Genomic DNA, 23,389 nt, shown 5'->3' on the forward strand with positions numbered 1-23,389 from the left:
GTAAGAGAACTTTTATGTTTTGCCAACTTCTTTAAAAATATTTGTCACTTCTTCCTTCTGTACTGATCAACTACCACACAGCATTGGATAAACAGAATGAATTCCAATTAATATAAAGTCAGCTAAAGGAAAAAAGTAACAGAAGGCTACAAAGATCAGAAAAAATGCTCACTGAGTTACTGTGACCAGATGGCTTTTTGTCAATGTTTGAGAGAAGTCAGGGTTTGATGTTTTCCTTCCCCTACATTATTTTCATGCAAAGGCTCTTCTAGCTCCAGTTCAAAAGTTTGATTTATATCCCAAAACCATCCACCCATCCAGGCTCCAGCAGCTCCCTCTAATGACATAGCAATGATTTTTTGGACGGCTGTCCACAACATGGATGGTGTTTAGCACCCGCCTTAACTGCTTCATTTATATGTTCACACCACAAGTGAGCACATCTAATCCAAAGGAATGTCTCTACATTTTATCCCTCTTTTTAAACCGTCCCTCATAAACATTTAAAACTGTGAACAAGCTTGCAAGAATGGGTTTTGGCATGAGGAACAGGTGGTGCTAATGTTGGGTAAATGTTCCTGCAGGGGAGAGACTGGAAGTCTGCTATAAATTACAGGGGTATTTCTGCAACTGAAAAACTTGATGTTCATTGATGAAGCTGAGAGAACTCTTTGATGACAAAGCCATCGGGGAGCTTCAAATCATGTCACATCACTAAGTCTTCTTTCTCCATGTGTCTTGGAAAAACATTCTTGCAAACATATGTGATGCACATAGCACTAACAAGTGATGATGGCCTAGAGAAATTATGTGTTTCTGCTTCATCACAAATTCAAGCTGAATAGTCTCATACTCAGACACTTTTCCAGGTCAAATTCCTCTTGTATTTATAATGGGGCAAACTCACTTAAATACCTACCACTGAACATAGGAAGCAAGTAAATTAATTTTGCAATTTGGAAAAAACATGTCCTAAATAAGCAGCGGGATCAAAACTTCTTTCTGTCCATCAAAAAGTCACAAATCTATGCTCTAAATGACTAAAGGACTCCATGCCGTGAGGAAAAGAATTTATAGGAATATTCTTGCAGTATGAGGTCCACAATTTCTAAATCTTGCCATCAATGTCCTTTTATAATCTGCAATACTTGTTCCCTACAGCGCAGCACTTAGATAATGCCTTTCTGATAAGAGATCCTCTCCATGGAGGCTCTGAGCTGGACAGAACCCCATGTGACAGTGAGCAGGAAAATGTTTCCTGCTGATGAATTTTTCTGGGGCAGTACCATCCCCATCTTCCAATGAGCAGTTTTGAGAGGAAAATGGAAAATCACTGGAAAACAGAGAACAGGTGCTTCTCTTTCACCTTTTCTTCTCCCCATGAACGGCTGCAGGGCATGGACTCACTGTTTCAGTAGTTTCTTTGGGAGTCAATTACATCTCAATTCTAATTGCTCTCCATAAACTGCAGCTTCCGAGATACAAATCTCAGCCACAAGGAGAGCCCATTTCTGCAGATTTAAACCCAAAACATGCCCCACCAACTCCATTCCCACAGGAGAGCCCTCTCCATACAGCAGTCACTGACCTTTGTGCCCTGTCTGTGATCTCCTCCTCCAGATCCAGCAAGAGTGCTGCCTGAGCCATCAGCTCCTTGCTGCAGGGCAGGGATTTGAGGTGCAGAATCAGCAAACCAAGGCAGAACTTGCTTCCCATCTCCTCCAGCTCCTGCGTTCCCAGCTGCAGGCCCTGTGGAGAGAAGCACAAGGTTTCATGATTCCTACATATGGAAGTTTCCCCTACAGAATTATTTGTAAATTGATTAACAGCACGTGGTCTACAGAAGCTATCCTAAAATAGCCTCTGTTTTACAGCAGGGAAAACAGAGGCAAATAGTTTAAATGTCTCAAATAAATTCTCAGAAGTCGTTGTAAGAATTAGACTTAAGAATTGGACCCCAGGAGAATCTGACTGTAAATCCACTTTTAGAAATCATCCAGTTTTTCTTTTTCTTTCTAGAGGAGCTGTCTATCTAAGTAATGCAGGAAAAAATAAATCCTGTGATTATAAACATTAGGTAGTGGCAAAGATGGAAAAGGGAACTGGACAAGGGGAGAAAAGAGGGGAAGAGATCTTTAACAAGTTATGAATTGTTTTTTTAAGAAAATCAATTGCAAAGTAATTGCAAACTAACAGACACCTCCAAGGAATTTCTCAGTCTGTTAAAAGCTGGTGGCACAAACAGGATTTGTATTATCAACTTCATCAAGTTCATCTTTCACAAGAGGAATTCTCCAAGCTGTGGATCCTTGCTGGTTGTGAATAGTCTGTGTTTGGTTTTACACCAAGGGCCTGCATCTGAGTAAGTCAGTGTAATTGATGGCAGTTTCATGCTTCTGGTGAGAGGAGGGCAGGAGACAAACAGAGCTCAGATAAACCAGAAAGGAACTAAAACTGCAGAGTCCCTCGTCTTTGGCACTCAGAGACTGCATCACCCACCAGGGGCTGGACCAGCTGCTGCCTCTGCCAACAACAGCCCTGTGTGGTGTTGCAGCAAAAAAACATCTCTGCAGCCAAGCTTCTGAGAGACCTCCAGCTCCATCCCAGGCTGTTTCCTTAGCAACTCTCAGGAGTCCAGAATAAGCCCTGACCCTAAGCATGGTGTGAGCTGCACATCACTCTCCAGCAGATATTTGTTAGTGAGCACCTCATGGGTACCGAACATATTATAATTTATAGTATAAAACATAACGTGTTCAGTAATCCGTGACAGGGGACAGAGCTCTGCTCTTTTCCTAGATAAAGTTATTTTTTGTAAAATGCTTTGGGATCCTGGAGTCTGAGCACCTCTGTATAGCTGGAAGATGATTTCTGAGCCAAAAACACACAGGTGGATGGAAGAAAGAAGAGATTTCACACATAAATGTCTGTAGCTGTCCTGAGGAGTTTTTTCAGTGCATTTTTGTTAGAGGACAGAAACCATTTGCACAGCACCACTACAACTTCCTCTCTAGCAGGTCCAGCACATGCAAATATCATCTGGCATAAAAACCTCCCTCTCTGATCACATTGCCCTATGGACAAGATATTGTAATTCAGTTCCTTTTCTGAGGCCCTATGGGCAAAGCATGAAATCCATAGTTAGGATGAACATAATGCAGAACTCAAATATGTTCTGAGTGGCTGGACAAGGAAGGACCTGCTCAGAAGAGCACACTCAATCTGAGGGAACAGCCTCAGTGCTAGGCAGGGTCTAGGACCCCAGGAAAACTGACTTTTATTCTCTTAAGCATGTTTATCACAGTGGTTAAATGTCTAACATAATTTCTACTTTGCTCTTATTCACCTCTACTGCAAGTTTTGCCAAGCAAGATAGGGCTACAAAAAGTTTAGTAATAATTTATAAGAAAAACAAAAATGTAGGAAGAAGTTTATGGGAACTGAGGGTCATTAACACAAAACAATAAGAACGCTCAGCAGCTCTAAACAGATTCCTAAATGTTTTATTATTTTACTTTAAAAGACTGAAGATACTGTAGTGTGGCAGAGTTACAACCAGCAGGCACAAGTGGTGACATTTCAGAGAAAAAAGGATGTCATTTCCACAGCAAGGGAGTTATTTTCTCAGGGGCAAAAAATACAAAGAAAATCTCGAGGCTTTCCCTGGGGTGCATCTCAGGGTCTTGCTTCCAAGATTAAGGCAACATACCAAACAGCTATCAAGGAGATGCAAACAGTGCCTGAGCTGAAACTCAGCCTGTGGCTTTATGACTCCCTAGAGCTTTACTCAGGATATGGAAAGGCCTTAAGAAACTATGAGCAAAACAATAATAATAATGATATTAACACTATAACACACCTCAGAAGCCTAAGACAGTAACTGTTCATGCACTGAAGTCAGCTGCTGGATGATGCACCCATATTGCTTTGATGTCAGACAGCTCAGGAATAGCAGCTAGAGACTCAGGCAGAGAATTGCCTGTTTACATACTTTATTCACCTCAAACATGGACATCTATTTATTTTAACTCAGCCCATTTTCTCTCTCCTTTCTCCCTCCCTCAGCAGAGGGAGGAAGGAGCTGGAGGTGCAGAGCAGCACTGCCATTAAACTGAAGCTGGGGACAGAGCTGACATGTTGAGCTAATGTTATTGATGGCATCTGCCAGCAATGCCAGGACCTGGTGTAGTGGTTAATAATCAGTCCCACCTGCAGTACTGAAAGGGAAGCCTGACCTCCAGGCTTTTCCCTTGCAGCCATGGGGCACAGCCAGCTGCAAAAATTTTGAGATTGCGCTTACAACTCAGACTTATAAAAACATCCTAAAAGAAAGAAGGTAGAAAGGTAGAAATGATGCGGTCTGGTTGGGTTGAGGAGCTGGTAGGAAGCACAGCTCCATGGCAGGGAAGCTGTCTGGCTGTTACCAAGTGACAAGACACAGTCTGTTTGTCACAGCTGTACATGAGGAAGCTGCTCTGCCTGCCAGCACCTCCCCTGCAGTGTCCTGCCAGCCTGGATTCTCACTGACCCCATCTTCCTGCCGGGCACAGGGCTCTGTCCCCTCCTCTGGTCACATCTGTGTGGCCAGTGGAGCATGGTGCAAAGCCTCCCGTGCCAAAAGGGTCCAGGTGAATTCTGAAGGAGGAAGCAGCACCCCTGCACCAGAAAGCTGCAGACAAGCTCATCAGTCCTAATTAGTGCAGCCTCAGAAACATGCTAACTAATCCACCCTACTTTAATGATCAGCTCAAAGCTCCACACAGGTTTTGCTCTCCATTACATCAAAGCACCAGTCTGGACCAGCATCAGCTTGATGCACCAGATTCCTCTGCACAATGCAAACTGGTCCCTTGGGCTCTGTCATGCAATAATCTTCTGCAGACATCATGTTAAGGGATAACAGGTTAATTGTTTCCTGGCTATTATAGAGAGTAATGGAGCTGAAAAACTTTTCTTAAACCCTTTTCACTGCAACAGACAGAATGGGAGGAGGTGGTGCCAAATATCAGCCCAAGTTCAGATTATATTTATTTTCCACTGTAATACAAAACAGGGGAACAAAAATAAAAGACTTATCATTTGGCCTCAACACTGTCAATACAAATTTTCCTAAACAAAATGGATCAAATTGTATTGCAAAAGCAGTTCATTCATGCTCAGCACTGATGCATCAAATGAATAACCACAACTGAATATTTCCAAAATCTCTCAGCTTGCCCTCAAAATTCTTCCCAGGCTAAATGACAATGTAATGGAAAAACTTTATTATTCATTACTCATGTGCTTTAAATACTCCAGGAGACAAAGACAGTGAGAGTTTTGTATCACAGATATTGTTGAAGGAGGTGGAAAGACTCCAGGAGTTAAATTAGAGATTTCTCCACAAGGGTAATGAGAATTACAGTAAAATTAGAGCTGGGAGATTCTAATAAATACAAGTGCAGAGAAAATTTCAGAGGGATCGATTTTTTCCTAAAAGGGATTTTTGACATTCAGCACAGCCACATCAGTGGCCTCTCCTGCTTTAGGTCACTGCTCAGTCCTTGGGGCATCAGCTTTTCCCTGCAAACCCACTTCCAGTCAACACATATACACACACACTTACAGAATATTCCCTGCATCTCAACAGCTTTACACATGCACAATGGCTATGCCCTCAGGCCGGGTATAAATAAATTGACAGTCTGGTTTCTCACTAATTCCATCAGTGAGCTCTCCCTTGGAATACTAATCAAAACCATTTGGAAGCTCTAGAGGACAAACTGAGGGAGCTGAATGAAGCATTTGGTGCCTGGTGTCTGCAGCCTTAATTTTAGCTCGAGCCAGCCCTGAAGGTTACTGTACTTTCAACCCCTGTGAATGAAAATACACAGACACCTGCTGGGGACCTGGCTATTTGGACAGCTAGGACAGCAGGGAATAACCCAGGTTTTCTCATACCCCAGAGATCCCTCAGCAGCAGGAATGGTATGCAAAACAGAGGAAGTGGAGGGGATGGGAATTTGGGCCAAAACATATCAAGAGGATTAAGCGAGTGGAAAAGGCTGAAGATGCAAGGGAAAAAAATAAAACAGGATAGCAAGAATTTCTAGAAAGATGAGAGGGATTGGAGTTAGAGACAGATAAAAGGGTAGGGGAGATAAAAGGATGAGAAAGAAGAAAGGGTTGTTGAGGTCAATGGATGCTGATACAGAAGAAAGGTAACAAGAAAAAAGCTGATGGCAACCTTGACCACCTTGGCACCCTTGGGGAAGTCGCCTTGCTCTGCACATCTGTCCTCATTACATCTGGTGCTCTGTCCTCATTACATATGGTGCCCTGCCTACACGGTGAGGAGAAAAGTCCTGACTTGCTTTGAACCTCCTCACAAAACTTCTGCTGATCTCAGCTGGTGTTTCAGCTGAGCAAACTTCAACAGCACAGAAGTAATTATTGTTTTAATCATTCAAATGGGCTCTTTTACTATTAAAATAATATATATGCCACAGGCAGCACTGCTCAAGGACCAGACTGAAAGGGAAGATGAAATATCTTCTCCTTCCAATCTGCTGGAGAAAGAGTCCTGGACAAGCTGCTCATAGAAGAACTGGGGATTTAGCAAACAGAACTTGTTGCCAATTCCTCTAGAAAAAACAGTTATTTAAGTTATGAAGTCTCCAGTTCCATTGTGGGGAAAGGTACTTTCCTTCTTTCCATTGACTAGCTATTTGTCTGGCATTTCCATACATTTCCACCTTTCCCTCACAGTATTTCCACAGCTGTTTCCCTCCACTCTTTTCTCCCTTCCAAATTTCTTCTCCTTCTCTGTTCCTTCCTCAGCCTCCTTTGTCCCTTCCTGAACCATCTTCCATGAATGACTCAGTATATGGCAAGTTCTTCATGTGTTGGAGGAGCCAAATTTTATTAGTGCTGCACCTGAGCTCTCTTTTTTCTTGCCCACTCTGCTGCAACACTGCTACTAATGTTTTAAGCCAACAATTTGCAAACTACACAGGATGGAGACAGGGGTGGATTTAACTTCCCATCTCCTCAAAGACTGCATACACACAGAGGTAGTAGTTGGACAGGGAATAGCACAATAACTTTTTTGGTTTGGGGTTTTGTTTGTTCATTTAGGTGTTATTTCGCTTGGTTGTTTTTCTGGTTTGTTTTTTGTTTGTTTTTTTATGCCGGCCATAATTGTGACAGGTGGTCATGTCAGGAACAAGAAAGAGAATGACAAATGAGGATATTTTCCACCTATGCAGACAAACCATGTAGAAAGATGCCATTCTTTGCAGAGTTCTTGCTTTCCAATAAAATTGAGTGGTACATCGGTTTTCTATCTCATTCATTTCCTTGTGACATGCTGGGGACCTATTTTAGGCCCTGGATGAACCTGGACTAAGCTTATCCCTCTCTGCAGACACTGAACAATCTTTCTCCTCGTCCCACAATGTCTTTTCAAACAGAGCTGAAGAGGCTGAGTGAAGGCCAGGTCAGAGCTGCACATTTTAGTGGAATCTGCACTGTTTCACAGTAACAGGATCAGGAGTGCCTCAAGTTCCTCTCTGAGGGCTGCAGACAGTTTTGGGAAGGAGAAGTCTCCCTGTACCATCCAATGAAGATGTGACAGTCCAGGGAGCAATATTTTGACTGTAGACCTAACCAATGCCATAGGCGATGCCATTATTTTAAATAAGAATAATAATTAAAAAAAAAAAACCAAGCAAAAAACCAAAACAAAAAAAAAACAAACAAAAAACAAAAACATAAAACCCACCAAAAAAAAAATAAAAAATAAACCCACCAAAAAAAGCCAAACACCCCAACATACTAATTTCTAAAGAAAAATAATTTCTGCTCCATAACACTTAAGCTGCCAAGAAACAGAACTAGAGACTGTTCAAGTCACATAGGAATTCTGAGGCAATATAAGGAAATAAAGCAATTACCAGTTACTGGAGGCTATCAAGAGCTTTGTTCCAGAAAGCACATTTCTTCCCCATGCCCCAGTATTTCCAACAGGCTAACTGGTATCTCATGGTTCCTTGAAAATTCATCAGTAGTCTCACCATGACCTCCTCTCACATATGTTCCTTTCCCTGCTATCTGAACTCTGTGGAGCATGGAACAAGTCACAGACAGGTTATAGCCTGAGGTATCTGGAGATTAAATGTGAGGTGGGGCTCTGTCTCAGAATCTGTGTCAAATGAATTAGCTGTTAAAAGCAGTTCAGGAAAGCAGGAAGCTGAAATTTTTCAAGTCCTAAATTGGCAGCCTAATCCCTGGCTGACTTTTCTTCCCCTCTTATTCCACTTAAAAGTTTGCCTCTATAAATAATTCTGATGTACAGAAAAGTAAGCAGACTCTTGGCCCACCCAATCCTTTTCATCAGCTATGAATTTACCCAGTTTGGCCATATTTTACCATGGGTGTAAAATAATTTTCTAATTCTGGCTGGTGATCATCACATGCCTTGGAAAAAATGATTTATGATACTTATCCTGGCTAATGTAAATGTAGATGCTACTCCAAGTGTCAAACCCACTTTAAAAAATCTCAGTAAGGTATTTGTCTTCATAATGCCATTCACAGTGGGGATCCCCAGGTTAATTATGTGTTATACAAAGAGTCAATTGTTGCATCTTAATTTCATGGAATGGTGATGCACTTTTTTATTATATTACACAACACTTTGTTGTTTATCCACATGGTTTTCTATAGCGCGTTCTTTTCTTTCCCAGATAAAAATATTTCTTGACCAAAACGACACAGCAAGGTTAGTGTGCTTTAATTCCCCATCCAAAACAAGACATCAGGACCATGGAACCTTTCACCTTTGCACCAACACAGGGACAGGGGCACTAGGACAGGTTTAGTGAAATTCACAGCACGACTCAGACAACAGCCCAGCTGCTCAGTGTGACACCCCACATTATCTCCATCCCTCTGCTGCTACACTAGAGTCTAACATATCACTGAAACTGTGTCTTGGCCTGGCAATGTCAGGTGGAGGAGAGCCCTGAGAGGTGGGTTCTGCTCCCTCTTTGCTGCCTCCAAACATCCCCAGCACAGCAGAAACCCCAGCCTGAGCTCTCTGCACCGCTGAGCTTTGCTCCTTCCCTCTGTAATCCAGCATCTCCAGGATCCCCAAAGCTTTCCCTGTGCTGAAGCTGCTGTTCTGCGGAGAGAGCCAAAAACTCCACAACTTTGTGAAAAGTCGTAAAGCCGGTACGTTTATTACAGCGCTGGACGCATGCGGAGATTATTCTCCTTAAAAGGCATGCGTACCTCTGGGAACTTCAGGTCCCTTTTTATCCCCCTCTCAAATACATATGCACACAATTTCACAATAGGTTCATACATATTCATTTTTACGAATTTCGCATGACATTTGTCACTAATTCTTCTTTAGCCGAAAGAATTCCTAGGTCAGGTTGACTTGCCCTTACAGCAGTCCCTGTCTGTCTCTATCATCCTCTGTCTCCCTCACCTTATCTCTGTTCTTCACTGAAGTAACTTCACTGAGCCTAGGCCTTGCAGTCAGGCTAAATAACTATGGTTTCTAACCACAGACTCAACCCAAAAATGTACATTTCACCTAAATCAAAATGATTTCTATCCTGGAAAATTTCCACTCTGCCTCACTGCCTTCCAGGCCACTAAACACACTTTCATCTGCTCCCTCCAGCCCGTGTGTATCACTGCTTTGCCTCTCACAAAGGCATGACCCATAACACAAGCACTACTCCACAGGAGGTGTTACCACGCTGCTTTACAGGGATATTAGAACATCTTCCAAGGCTCCCTGTTTCTGAACACACACAGGCATCTTACTCACTTTTTTTTTCTTTATTGCTGCTGCTTCACATGGCACAGACATCTTTATCAAGCTGTCTTTTGTAATAGTTACTTATGTTTTCCTGAATGGTGAGAGCTAATTCAGAGCCCAGCCATGTGTCTGAATGCTTTAAACTATTCCTTCAAACATGCTGCACCCTGCCACTGCCTATGTTTCATCTTCCATTCTAGTACCCACAATCTTTCAGCCCTTCTTCCCACGGTATAATTTGCATCAGCTGCTAGCAGCAGATCTTATTATCTCCTTGCCTTCCAGTCATTCAAATTAGAAACACTGACCAGCACCAATTCATAGAGAGGTAAATGGATTCACCTTAGATTTCTTTCCATCCCAGAGTTGCCTTATCCTACCCACTTTTCTCAGCCTTTTAACTAGGTTTTGACTAAACACAGACCCTTTTATTTCTCACTCCACAACTCCCAAAATTTCTTGATTTTTTTTTTTCTTTTTGTGGGAGCCTCTCCTTTCATCAGCTGTGACTCAGCTGGGATACCCACTGATACCATTGCATGAAAATTAGCCTAGGTTCACCCTTGAAGGCCATGAATGAAATTTTATGTACTAATTTCTCATTTGTCCTCTAGCTCCTGTACTTCTTTGAAAAAATAAAAATCATATAATCAAGGCCCTATCCATTCTATTAATACTCTCAATCATTGGGTTTCCTTATCCTGGTGTTAGCCAGGTCCTGTGGTTGTGTTAATGGTGGTTCTCCCATGACATCAGATAAAGTTTTAAACATAAGGAATCATAATTATGATTATTTACCTTGTTGAAGCTGGTTTAGAGAGTCAACTGCTGAGTCTGCTGGCCAGTTTTAAAGATTTCTTTTTAGTAGTTCAATTTCTTAATTTCCTTACAACTCCTACAGGAAAAAAACCTGGGCTTCACTTAATTCTGTGAGTTACAACCTTAATCAAATATCAAATAACAGAGCAGACAATGTGCAAGCACTGATATGTGTACAAAGCAGCCAGCATGGTCCCTCAGCATCCTGCTCTGTTCCCATCCTGGCTGCCTGCAAGCTCTGCCAGTGAAATGTGGCTCCAGAATGCATCCAAATCTCAGCCTACACAAACTCTTATTGTTCCAGATCCTTATTGTTTCCCAAAGTCTGCTTTCCACAAAATCTCTCAAATCCTTCTGCCAATGGCCTCAGAGCAGAGCTTCCACCTGGGGGTGGCTTTTCTGGGCACATCAGATGGCACTCAGCAGCTTCCATGGTGGGATAATTACCTGCACATGTCCAGAAGAGATTATCTTGAGGCCCTCTGTGTGTTGGTCTCCTTAAAAACTTGCTTTAAATAGGCCTTCACAGGTGAAAGGTAAGGACACAGAGCAATCCACAGCCCTGCACCTTCCTCTCCCATTTCAGCTTTCATTACTGTAACCTTTCATGCCTTCTATATCCATCCCCTTATTCTGATACATGTCAAGAGCTACCTGAGACTTTTTTCCTAAATTATAAATGGCTCCCCCAGGCTAATTTCTTTTTTCCATATCACAAATTCTCTTTGGTCAACTTCAGCAAACACCATCAAAGCCAGCCTTCCCACCTATCCCTCCCTACAACCTCAGCATCAGTGACAGGAAGCAACTATGATTCTACAATTTATTGTATTAGCACTTCTAAAACAACAAAGGAGGCATTGATTTCCCCAAGCCAAAGGCACATGGGAAAGCACAAAAAGCCTCTCTGCCCAGCTCAGATCAGAGGAAAGAGACACTGCAGAGGAGAGGGCTTCCCTCAGCCTGGTGCCTGCTCCCTTTGAAGAGGGAGGATGGAAGTACAAGCAAGGAGCTGGCTGGCTGTTCTCTTACAGGTGTCAGTGTAATCATTCTGACACAGGACCCTTCTTGCTGCTTGTCACATTTAACAGAGAAGTGGACAATAACAGGGAAAATATGACCCTATTTTTTTTTTCTTTCTTTCTTTTGAATACTCTATAGAGTCACCTGGAGAATGGCTGATAACACTGAGGGTAATTCAGGCAAAAATACTGCAGGACCCTCTGTGAAGTCTGCTCTGATTTAATATAGGCTCACAAAATGAACATGGAATACAATAACACCACAGAAAGTTACAGAATACATGAGAAAGCTGGGTCAGAGGCAGATTTCACCAGACAGCCCAAGGGCAAGCTACTAATCATTTAATTCAGAGGCTGGGTTAGGAAGGACATCCTGCAATGAGTCCCAGGGATGTGATATCCACAGTCAGAAATCAGAGATCAAGGAGGTCCTTTCAGGTGAACCAGCTGCCATTAACCACTAACAAGGGTTTGCAGGCCTGCAGAGCCCAAAGGTTCATCCAAAGGTTCATTTCATCAGAGCCCACTTGTCCAGTGGCACAAACTAAACTGAGAGCCATTAAGATACATATGTTGGATATTTATACCTTAAATTTCGTCGGAAAAAAATATGACTAGAAGGAAAGCAAAAAATGAGGACCAAAAAAAAGCTTCTGATTTTATTACAGGAGATAGGAACTTGTGGTGCTTGTCCGTGAGGAGCTGACCTGGAGCATGCAGATGATTTTAGACATTTGGACATATTCAATAAGGAGAACATGGGTCAGAACCGGCAGGGATGCAAACTTTTGCAAACCAGTATTTTCCCTTCTATAATCCTACCAGCACAGGGTCAGTTTAATGCCTGCATACTCTGTGTTTTAGGAGAGACAAAGACAAAAAGTCTTTGAAGACTGTGAGGAACAGACTGAAGAAAGGCAGATAAGTTCAGAGACACAGAGCTATGGTGAGGAGAGGCAGCTCTCTCAAGTGGGGTAACTGATGTGACCCTCACAAGCACATGTTGCCCCTCATTCTGCCATTAACATGTCCACATTGACTTTTCCAGAGATGGACACCAGAAATAAGCAAATGGAGGGAAGCTGACAAATGTTTCACCCAGAGAGAGCATCAGGTGAGAAACACACAGGACTTGTAAAAACAAGTTTCTGAGTCTTTGAAAATCTACTGCCCAGCAAAGCAGACAAACATTTATCAGCAGAGGAGAGGCTGGCTCCAGATTACAGGCTCTCAGGATTTTTCATCTTGCAGATGTACTACCTGGGAAAATTTGCATAAGAACATGCTGCCTTTTTCTTAAGAGTCCTTTTATGATTTCTACTGAAAATGATAATCCTCTGTTTGTGACATTGCAATCATTTCTATTACAATCAAGTGTTCTGTCCAAAAGGAGGATTACTGCTTCAGTTTGGAAAGTGTATGGACTTTCAGAGGAGCTAAGGAAATTTTCCCAAGAAAATGACCTTGGTAATAGAGAACAAAGAAGACAAAGATTTAAAAACAACACTACATATGATCAGAACTGCCTCTTCCAAGAGGCATCTGAAGCCCTTTGAGTCCACAAAACCTGATATTCCTACAGATGAGGAGATGGAGACAATGGAGACAAAAAAAGCATCAAGACATTCCTCTGTACTGTGCTATTCCAACATTCTCTCAGGTTTTTCCTTTGACAAGCTATTAATGTTTTAAAACTCAACATCACAGAGACATATAGAAAACCCAGAGCAGTTTTCAACTCCATCCTTTCAGCAGTGTCCTGTGGGGAGGAGCATCACTGCACATGGTGCTGAATGTCAAACAACTCACTTAAACCTGTGCCTCTGGCAGCTGCTCAGAAATCCACAGAACAAACAGTTAAGAAAAAGGGGAAAGGGAAAAAAAAAGCCTTTGTTTTTCAGCCTTTTTTTTTCCTCAAGAACATAATTTAGCACGACTTTCCACAGAATAATTTGCATGGGATTACCCACAATGCACTGCATTATGGTAATACATTTCAGCCTCTGATGCATATTAGACTGACAGTGCTAAGAATCTGTTAAAGGAAAAATAAATGATACAGGATAAATGATGATGTAAGACAGGACAGCAAACATGCCACACTTGTGTAATCTGCCAAATTTCAGTCTAAAACTGGCCTAAGAAAAAGAACAAGACTGTTGCGCACTCAGAACAGCTTTAGGGAATGTTCCTAACTCAAGCAGAAAACAATACCTGACTGAGACATGGGTGTAATCACCAAGGAGTGGAAAGTACAACAAACCAGAACTAAGAGCTGAGCAGAAGACAAGGAGAGATTTTCTTCATTTCTTTGATTTCCCAGTGGGTAGTGCTGGAGGGAACATTCCTTCCTGCCCATCCAAGGATGGCTCAGTTCACTGCACTTCACCACACACATTCACTCTCTCTGCCTTCTGCTCCTCTCCGAGCCCTGCTGCATCTTCTGATGCTGACAGTGATCCCTAAGAGATCCTGGGCAGATTCTGTGCTCAAAAGCAGCTGTCCCAAAATGCTGAGCCTCGGGGTTATGGGGTCACAGAATCCAAACTCCTGATACCTCCTTCCTGCACTCAACTCAGCCTTTCAGCTGGGGAACAAACACTTCCTTCTGATGCTTTCCAGAATTGGTCTTGCACCTTCCCATAGGAAATATCCACAGGAAAATAGAATCAAATATCAACTGTCCCCCTTCAATCAATTCCACACACTGTTTTCCTAGTAATTGAAGCAATCAGCTATCACTCCTCAAAACGTGGACTGAGGGCTAAGTCTCTTTTGCTATGCAATTTAACTGGCCAGGAGACTTTCCTGCAAAGCCCTCGGACAAACAAGAGCAAAAGGCAACAAGGAGGGAACAAGTTATAGGGCTGGTCAAGGGGAAGGTATATGGTGAAAAGCAGGATTTTTCCATCAAGGTCTCTTCATTAGTTCTCTCAAAGCTAAGTCACAGAAAAATGAACAAAATAAGGGTTGAGGGCAAATTATATTTGCTGAAGAGGAGTTATAGAGATTAGTGTATTAATTAATTGAGACAACGATGTCAGCAAGGGCCTGACCTTTATTCCTGCCCCAGTAAGAGCTTTGTCCCTGGTGGCTTCAAGCCTGCATGCTGAAGCCATTTAGATACATCCCTCAATTAATCTCAGGATACCCTCTGGGACACTGGAGAGCAGCACTGTGAGATTCAAGCAGGGATGCTGAATCAGAGGAGGAGTAACCCAGCCAAAGGCACCTCATCAAGGGCATTGGCAGAGCTAGGGAGAGAACCCACAATTCTCTTTACCTCTCACACTTCACCCCTCATGGATAGGAACAAAGCTCTTTGAAGGTATTAATCTGGAATTCTGCCATACATTATTAAAAAAATAAATCCGAGACTAACAAGAAATAAAGATCAGGTTTCAAAAAAAACCCACCGCAAAACCACAGTAAAGAGTCCGGTTTAAAAAGAACTTGTATCATTTATATTCTGTAATAAATTGTCAGCAATACATGAAACCTGGACAAAATGAGAGATACTACTGAGACCAGGACAGCAGGCTGGTCTTCAGTCACATCCGACTTCTCCCCTTCCCACTGAGACCAAGTCCTTCCCTCGGGCAGGTGAGCTGCCCATCCCCTGAGCTCCTGCCACTCTGACAAAGCATCTCCAGAGCCCACAAGTGCAGCTGGATGGCAGGACACCAGGTAGGATAAAGAGCTGGGGCTGTCCCACACAGCAGGCATGGACAGGGGTGGAATCTGTCAAGGCTCAAGAAGACCATAAGCAACCACAGTTTATCAGAGGCAATCAGGGGACCAAAAAGCCACATGAGTTGAGGAGAGAGTGGTGATGCTCAAGGACGGATGCAGAATTGGAAGGTGCCTGCTGCTATCAGAATAGATGTTTTTACAGTGACTGGGAGCCTGGATTTGTTTTGCTTCCCAAGCAGAAGCAGCAGCCACATCAGCCCACTGATCTTGCCCACAGACTGCATCAGTCCAGACTGAATTCCTGGCTTCACTTGGGCCCTCCTTGTCACTGCAGATCCACCAGTGATTCCTAGGCTGACCCCAGTCACCACCACTGGACCTGATCCTGATTCACTTGCTTGTGCTCCTGGAGTGATGACGTGGTTCTGCTCCATCACCATGGACCTGCTCAGTGCTCTGGGTGAGATCTGCCCATCCTTCCCAGGCCTGCCCTGCTGCAGGCTTGGCTGGCAAGGAGAGACATCTGGAATTAACTTGATTTCTCCCATTGCTTGCACTGCACTTAACTCAGTACAGGCTCCAAATTCTCTCCTCTCCAGATGAGCAATAGTGCAGAGGCTGCAGCTTAGACAAGAAAAATTGTTCCTTCAACATGTCAGTCCATCCCTAACTGAGCTGAACCTTCCTGTCCCTTCCATATCAGCTCTACAGTCCTTCACATTTAGTCCTGATGCTGCAGAAAGCTCAAACAAAAAGATGTCTGGTATGGATGGAGCCTAGACTGGCACATACTCAGCTTTGTTCCATGCTCCTCCATTCAGAGGTTACAACATCCCAAACCACGCACAAACTTCACTGCATTACACTGCACTCACTTGTCTGGCACCTTCTTGTCCACAAGGAGCCAACACCTGTCACCTCTCAACTGTCATATTTGAATTTGGTCAAAAAAATTTTTCTAGTACAAGTAAGCCTTTAACTTCAGGTGCCGAATTAATTTTCATTAAAGCCTGCAGGGTTACCTCATGTTAGAACCCAGCTAGAAAAATAGATTTCCTTTGCTCTTCCCTAGCTATTGTTGGCAAACATTAGTAATAGTGAGAGAAGCTATTTTGGGACTTTTATTGGCAAGTCTTATGTTCAGACACTAAAGGAAGTAATTGGCTGACAGTGGGGGAAAAAGCGCTAGACATGGTTTTCAAGAAAACATCACTTTCTGCCAAGCTCTTTATGCACTATTTCACTGGGGGAAAAAACCCAGCACCAAACCCCAAAACAACAGAAAACCAAAAGGCTTTATTAACTGCTACTAATAGAGGACACATCTGTGAGGATGAATGAGAGAAAAGGGCACATATGGAAAGTTTTGTCTCAGACTGGCAATCACCAACGTTCAAGGACACATCTCTGAGACACAGGTACCATAGCAAACACACCCATGCACAACTACACAATTAAAGTAACATGCTCACCACGTACAGACACACCAGTGCACATTTGCATACTTGGAGGTGTGACAGAAAGTGTTTTGAACTAGTTCACTCATCTATGTGCCCACATTCAGTCATAGTCTTCAGCAAAGATGATTTGCACTCAAAAATATTTCCTGCACACAAACACTCCACCAGTACAAACACTCACCTCTTGTGAGTCAGGAAAATACAGGCAGGAGCTAAATAGAAGCACTCAGAGATTCATATCTATTTCTCTTGTAAATTGTGCAGAAATTCTTCACTCATTTATTAACACCATGCTAATAATTTCTGTTAATTAGTGTTAAAATGGGAAAACACGATAATGCAGATCTCGGTCCTTTACAAGTGAATTAATTACACTCAGCAATACCTGTCACCCCCAATACATACAAAGGAGTAACACAGACTTGTTTTTCTATTTCCCAGGCATTTGCTTCAGTGTAACTAGGATTTATTCATCAATAAAGAAACAAGACAATAAAATTCACTAAAAGGAAACATAAAAATTAAGCCCTTTCCCACAAAGCCATGCTGAGCAGTACAATTACCCAGACTCTTCCAGACTCCTAATGAAAATCAAAAATGATTGGCAAATTATTTAGGAAAAATATAACCTGTTCTTTTTCACTTCTTTGTCTGGGTGTGGAGACAGTACATTTGTCAGCAAGCAATGGATGATGCAGCTTTTATCATGCATAATCATAAACTTGTGCTGTGTCTGGTGCCACTAACCTTGCTGTGCATCCAAACCCACTTAGGATAACGTGCAATCAGTGAAGACAAAGTCTTTATTCAGTCCCTGAGTGTTCTTGTACCAGGTTTGCTGTGGGCACAGTCATTCACAGGGACTAATCACCCACTCACACAAAAATCATCAGCTCATTACATGGGTTACACATGGAATTATTCTCTCCATGTACCCTACTACTGATTTTTCCTTCAAGTGGAAAGCAAATTCTCAACAATCCCTATATAGAGAGACTGAGCTCTGTATACATAACAAATAATTTTGTGCTCCTATACAAAAAAACATGCTACGGGCAACAGAGGAAAAAAATCTTAAGGTTTTATTTTTTCTTTTTATTTTTTTCTCCTTTCCTTTTAAATTCAAGAACATATACCTGAATGAGATGTATTTTGGGATTATGCCAAGCCTCAGTAGTATTGACACAGAAATATGGGTAAAACATTTCTGGTTGTCTTGGGAGCATTCTGGCTGTCTTAAAGGAGAAGGCCTTCAATTACTGATTCTGCCTTTTTGGAATCTCTTTAAGGTTTAGATTCTGGGTGAGGAGTTATGAGAGCTCACATTTAATTCAGTTTATCATAGCTGTACACTCTCAAACGAAATCAGTGGAACTGACTGGAAAGAGAGGATATTTAATGAAGCACCTTGGGGCTTGAAATATCTGTTATTCAGTCTTCATGAAATAAACCTCTCTTCAGAATTTTACATTCCCTTATTTCAACCAGTCAGGATCTCCAGCAAAGCCAGCCTGACCTTAAATGCCATCTGGACTGTACTTATGTATTCCAAACACACCGAGAAGAGCCACATGCTTCTCATTCTTGGGCTATATGAGAAGATAATAAGCCAAATCTCTACCACAATAATTTGATTCCTCTTCAGGCTGTGCCACTTTTAAGAACCTTTTCACGTGAATTCATAAATCTACCAAAGCTTTTTCTTTCCCAGAGAATGCAACAAAAGATTTTTTCCAAAAAATATGTGAGAAATCCTGACAAGATTTCTCCTTTCTAGCAATGGAGCCATTCATGCTCCACCAGTGACAGCACTGAGTCAACAGCACACTCACTCAACTGTTACCTCCATTCCCTGAAAGCAAGGTCTAGCCTTGTAATTAGGATCAAGAGCATGAACCAGGCACCATTTACACATCTGTGGGATGCTGAGCATCTCTCTATCAGCAAGCTGAGGGCTCTTCAATAGGCTCTGACTCCACATCTCCATCTCCAGCTGAAATGGTCTTGCTTTGCTCCTCTGCCATCCACCTAATTTTAAATCCAAAATGTTTGTGCTGAGAAAGACATGCCTGAAAAGCTGTAGAAGACCCTAAAGAAAGGTAAGGAGAGTTAAGAAGACATGAAAGCTCCTTTCCACCTTTTAATAAACAGCATATGAGCAGCAAGGAGGAAACATTACAAGGGATGAGCTGTTCTCCCTGGCCCCACAATCAGCAGGAAACTGTTCAAAGCAGCAGCTGTGACAGGCACTGCCTGTGCTGGTTTGCTTTCCACCACCCCTCACATCAATAAAGTTGTCATTGAACACAGAAGTGCTCAGTGTGAGGAGCTGTCCCACCCTTCTTCTCCCATCCTAGCTGGAGGAAGGGATGGGACAGAACCTCACAGGGCATTCCTCTCCTTTGCTGTCCTTGCTCCCACAGGCAAGCAAGAACTGCACCAATGGCAGTGTTGTGAGCATTGTGTCCTTCAGAGCTCTGCTGCAGCCCTGTGCTCTGCACACCTCCACTCCAATTAGTTACAAATGGAAAGGAACTGAGAGACAGAATTCCCCCCAGCTTTGCATTTATTAAAAGGTCACCAAGGAAATGTGATTTTTTTTTTTCCTGCGAACAGATAACAGAAGCTAATGAAATCTGAACTCAGTCACTGCTGCATGCAGCTTCTTTTCAGTCTTCCTTTAGAACTGAGCTTCCTTTCCCTTTCACAAGTTACTACAGACTCCCATATGTGCTATGGCAGGCAAGATTTAACAGGAAGGCTGAGGTTATGCACCTCTGCCTTCTTCCTACCCTACCTGCACTCAGTGTCACCTGGCAGCAGAATGACACAGAGTCCATCATCATTTTAGTTTAGTTGTAGCACCTTTCCCGGTATAGACCCACAGGGAACATCTATGTGCATTCCACATATCCACACAAAGTACCTGCACTCATGTAGCAGAATCATAAAATCATTTAGGCTGGGGAAGACCTCCAAGGTCAAGCTCAATCTTTGTGTTATGTTCAGGCAATGCTGATGCCAATTACCTGTGGTTCATGTTCTGCCTATAAGCAGAGGTAAATGTGCACTCACACACGTGCACACAACCTTGTGCACACCTTTTTCCATGCACAATCTCTCATTTGCACACAGCCAGAACAAGAAAATATACAGGAAAATCATAATCATGTACATCCTGTCACTCAGCCATGCTGCAATCCCTACAAACCTGCATGCTCTGTCCCCAAGCACACACCCTGCCTGACCCCCACCTCTAGGAATGCAAGAGGTCTGGGAATCAATAACCATTTACAGCCCTTCAATCCACCACTGTCAAGTTTGTTCTCCCCTGTTTGCAGTGACAGACAAGCAGAGTAAAGATGCAGGACATCAGTATGCAGAGGAGGGGAGGTGGGCACTGTGTCAGCATAAAAAGCAGGAAGACACTGCTGAATCCAGTTGAGGTTGCTCTTGCCTCCTGCAACCAACTGAGCAGAGCTGCCACTGTCCCAGAAATCTCCTGCTTTATTCCCAGGACATCAATGCAGAACATAACAGGGCAATAACCACAGGCCATTTTCCAGAAATAACACAGCTGTACATAGGAAAATTCAGAAAGAATTTTCCAAAGGTTTCAAAGCCTAAGCAATGACCTTACCCACATAAAAATGTGCTACATTATCAATATCATACCAAAATGATTTGATGCCATATCATACAGAGGAGACAGAGTGAAACTAAACAAACTTCAGGCACAGCAGGCCACACTCAGAACTGTCAGGACGCTTTGCTGACCTTTTAAAGAGAATGAACATGCAAATGCAGTGCACCTGAAAGCAGTCAATACCTCCACCAATGGATTTCAACCAACTTTGGAGCATCCAGAACAGATATACAGAATAACCATAATCTATATATAGATATACAGAATAACCAAAAATCTGACAGTATTCCCAGAGTCTGACATGAGCTCTAACCAAGCACCTCTGCCACAGCCTCACCTGCAGAACCAGCACTCAGACATCTCTGAGGTAGTCAAAGTCAGCCCACAACATAGCCCTGAGTTTGCCACTATCTATATTCAGAGATCTCAATTCTGCATTAAAAACAAATCCTATTATGCCAGGCCTGAATCTCTCCTGGGCAGAGACTGGCATTAATATAAATAGAATTATGGTTGTTTAATAAATGTACAATGTCTGCCGATGTATATCGTTAAATTAGCCACAAGAGTGAATTTTGCATTAGTCCTGACAAGGCCTATTTTCAAAGCTGACATTTAATACCGGCCGCCAGTACAAATTATACTTCAGGGTACAAAAATCAATGGATTTGGAGCAAATGTGTGAACCACAGAAGCAGTTTTGGGGGCTTGTTGCAGGTACCCAGCCTGTGCAACACCTTTACCTAGAGCTGATCAATCAGATGAGAAATCCAAGTCATTTCTGTCTACGTGGAGGTTAGCAGGGCCGTTCCTGACCCAGAAAAATCTTCAATGCTCTGACCCCTGAGAATCCTTCCAATCACTGAACACACTGGCTTGATCAGAAAAGTGACCTTTCCGTCGCTCTTTTCAAGCCAGCCTGAGCTCCACTTTCAGATCCCATTTATTTCATTCTCCCTCACTGGAAGAGACAGAAGGGCTGCTCTTAAAAGGTCATTACAAGATTGGTGTCCAGCTGCCTGCTGCACACTCACAGCTCTCATCTTGGGTGCAATGGCTCTGTCTGGTGGCACAGGCCACAGGGGTGACTCCAGGTGCCAATTCACCTGGAGTAGGAGAGCTGAAGGTTGGGAAGAGGTCACCAAGTAACTCAGTATTGTTTGTTTGTGTTGTGTTGTGTTCCAGGGTTGTCTCCCTTCCTCCCATCACTGCCAGCCAGCCAGGCATACAACATGCTCTGGGCCATCAGGGTTGTGCAGCCCTTCTCCCTAACTCACACAACAGATCCAAGCCTGTTCCTCCTCAAGGCTAGAAAGAAAAATATGAGAAAGGCAGTAAAAATAGAACTGGAAGTATAATGTAATGTAAAAAAAAGAGAGGGCTAAAGTAAACACCATCAGAAATGCTAGATATATACTCCATTGTTTTCATGTAGAGATAGCAATTCAAACCAAATAATCTCACTTGACTTTTGATTATCTTGCAAGATAAAATCATTTGATCAACTAGCAGCTTCCCCTCCAAACCAGAACAAGTCTCTGCACAATCTGCTGAGCAGTATCTTTTAAACAAATTATTAATTTCTTTTTTAAAAAGTACCTATGAGCAAATGCAAACTGCCTCATGGATCCTGTGGCAAAAGAAAATCTATACATCTGTTCTAAATTGTATTTTATCAAGTAAGTGATCTCCAGCAGGACTAAGCTACTGTAAACTGGACAAAATTTCTAGGCCTTTTTTAGCCCTGGTAGTACACAGCTGTATTTCTCTCCCAAAATCATTTACAGTATCTTCCTCAAACTCATTATAAAACATCTTTTTCATTGTTGCTTTGTATGAATCTCTGATTCAATTTCATTGTGGAATTCAGTCATTACTTCCAGCACCCCCAAAGGAAAATTTTCTGCTTTATCCATAAAGCTAAGAGGTGGGAAACAGAAAGAGATTTGGTGAGAAATGTTTTGAGAAAGATGCTTTGTCTAAGACAAAACTTCTTCATGAGAGTATGACAGGATACAAGTGACCTTTTTTTCAGGAAGGGCTGCTCAGCTCTTGGGGGATATTTTTGATCAGACCCCACAAGAAAAATATCCTTGCAAGCTGAGCTCCCTCCTTCCCTACAAGGGATGAAGGCTGTTCTATTTTAGGTGAGTACCATTGCTCCTGGGTTGTGCAATTAAGTCTCTTTCTGGCTCAAGGAACATCTCATTATTTACACAAAATATTACAACTCTTACATGAGGAGCAGGGACGAGTTCAACAAAAGACCTTCTAGCAATCTAAATCCTTGCTTTGAAGCAGGCAGACTGGAATCTGAGTTTTCTCCAGCCAAAAGAGGGTAGTGACCTGCTGTGTGATCAGCTGTTTTCAATTTTTGCAAGTTATTTTAAAAGGCTGTGTTTTCACCGCAGTGCAAAATGGGAACATTGGCTTGAAATATCAGAAGATTTCAAAGACAACACCTGCTTTCCCCAAGTACATATCAATATTTTTATCTTCTGTGGCAAAAGGTGCTGAGAAAGTGTTGACTGTGGTGATGATGACGACAATGGAAAATAAGGCAAAGCATCTTCAGAGGTGTAAGTCCTAGCACCAGCCTAGTAAGAATTTGGTTTCTTTAAATCCAATACCTAAAACAAAAATGATGTACTAGGACTAAGTACACAGCCAGCAGAGTAGAAAGTTTCCTATTTCTGGGTCAGAAAAAACAAACTGAATAACTGTCTTATAAATGCCAATCCATGGAAGATAGAAAAGACTGTGAGAAGAAACAGTTTGTTCCCTTTGCTCTCAGTCCAGTGACCTAGTAAATCCCAGAAGAAGAAATGATGAGGACAAAGATAATCAGCATTTAGTATCATCGTTATTGAAAACACCCAGACAAGAACCATAATCTTTGAAAAGATTGACATGGTAATGGGTGGAAAAAGAAATG

The 23,389-nt window shown here is 42.4% G+C and overlaps 1 protein-coding gene across 1 annotated transcript in view; it reads right to left on the reverse strand.

The window, feature by feature from the left end:
- AGBL1 (AGBL carboxypeptidase 1) overlaps window positions 1–23,389 on the reverse strand; it is a 268,424-nt gene that overhangs the window by 82,760 nt on the left and 162,275 nt on the right. The window contains exon 22 of the mRNA XM_058811454.1: window positions 1,589–1,749. Within this exon, the coding sequence (XP_058667437.1) occupies window positions 1,589–1,749 (161 nt within the window). The remainder of the gene's footprint in view (window positions 1–1,588; window positions 1,750–23,389) is intronic.

The sequence above is a fragment of the Ammospiza caudacuta genome, chromosome 10 (assembly GCF_027887145.1).
Source record: "Ammospiza caudacuta isolate bAmmCau1 chromosome 10, bAmmCau1.pri, whole genome shotgun sequence".
Taxonomy (NCBI): Eukaryota; Metazoa; Chordata; class Aves; order Passeriformes; family Passerellidae; genus Ammospiza; species Ammospiza caudacuta.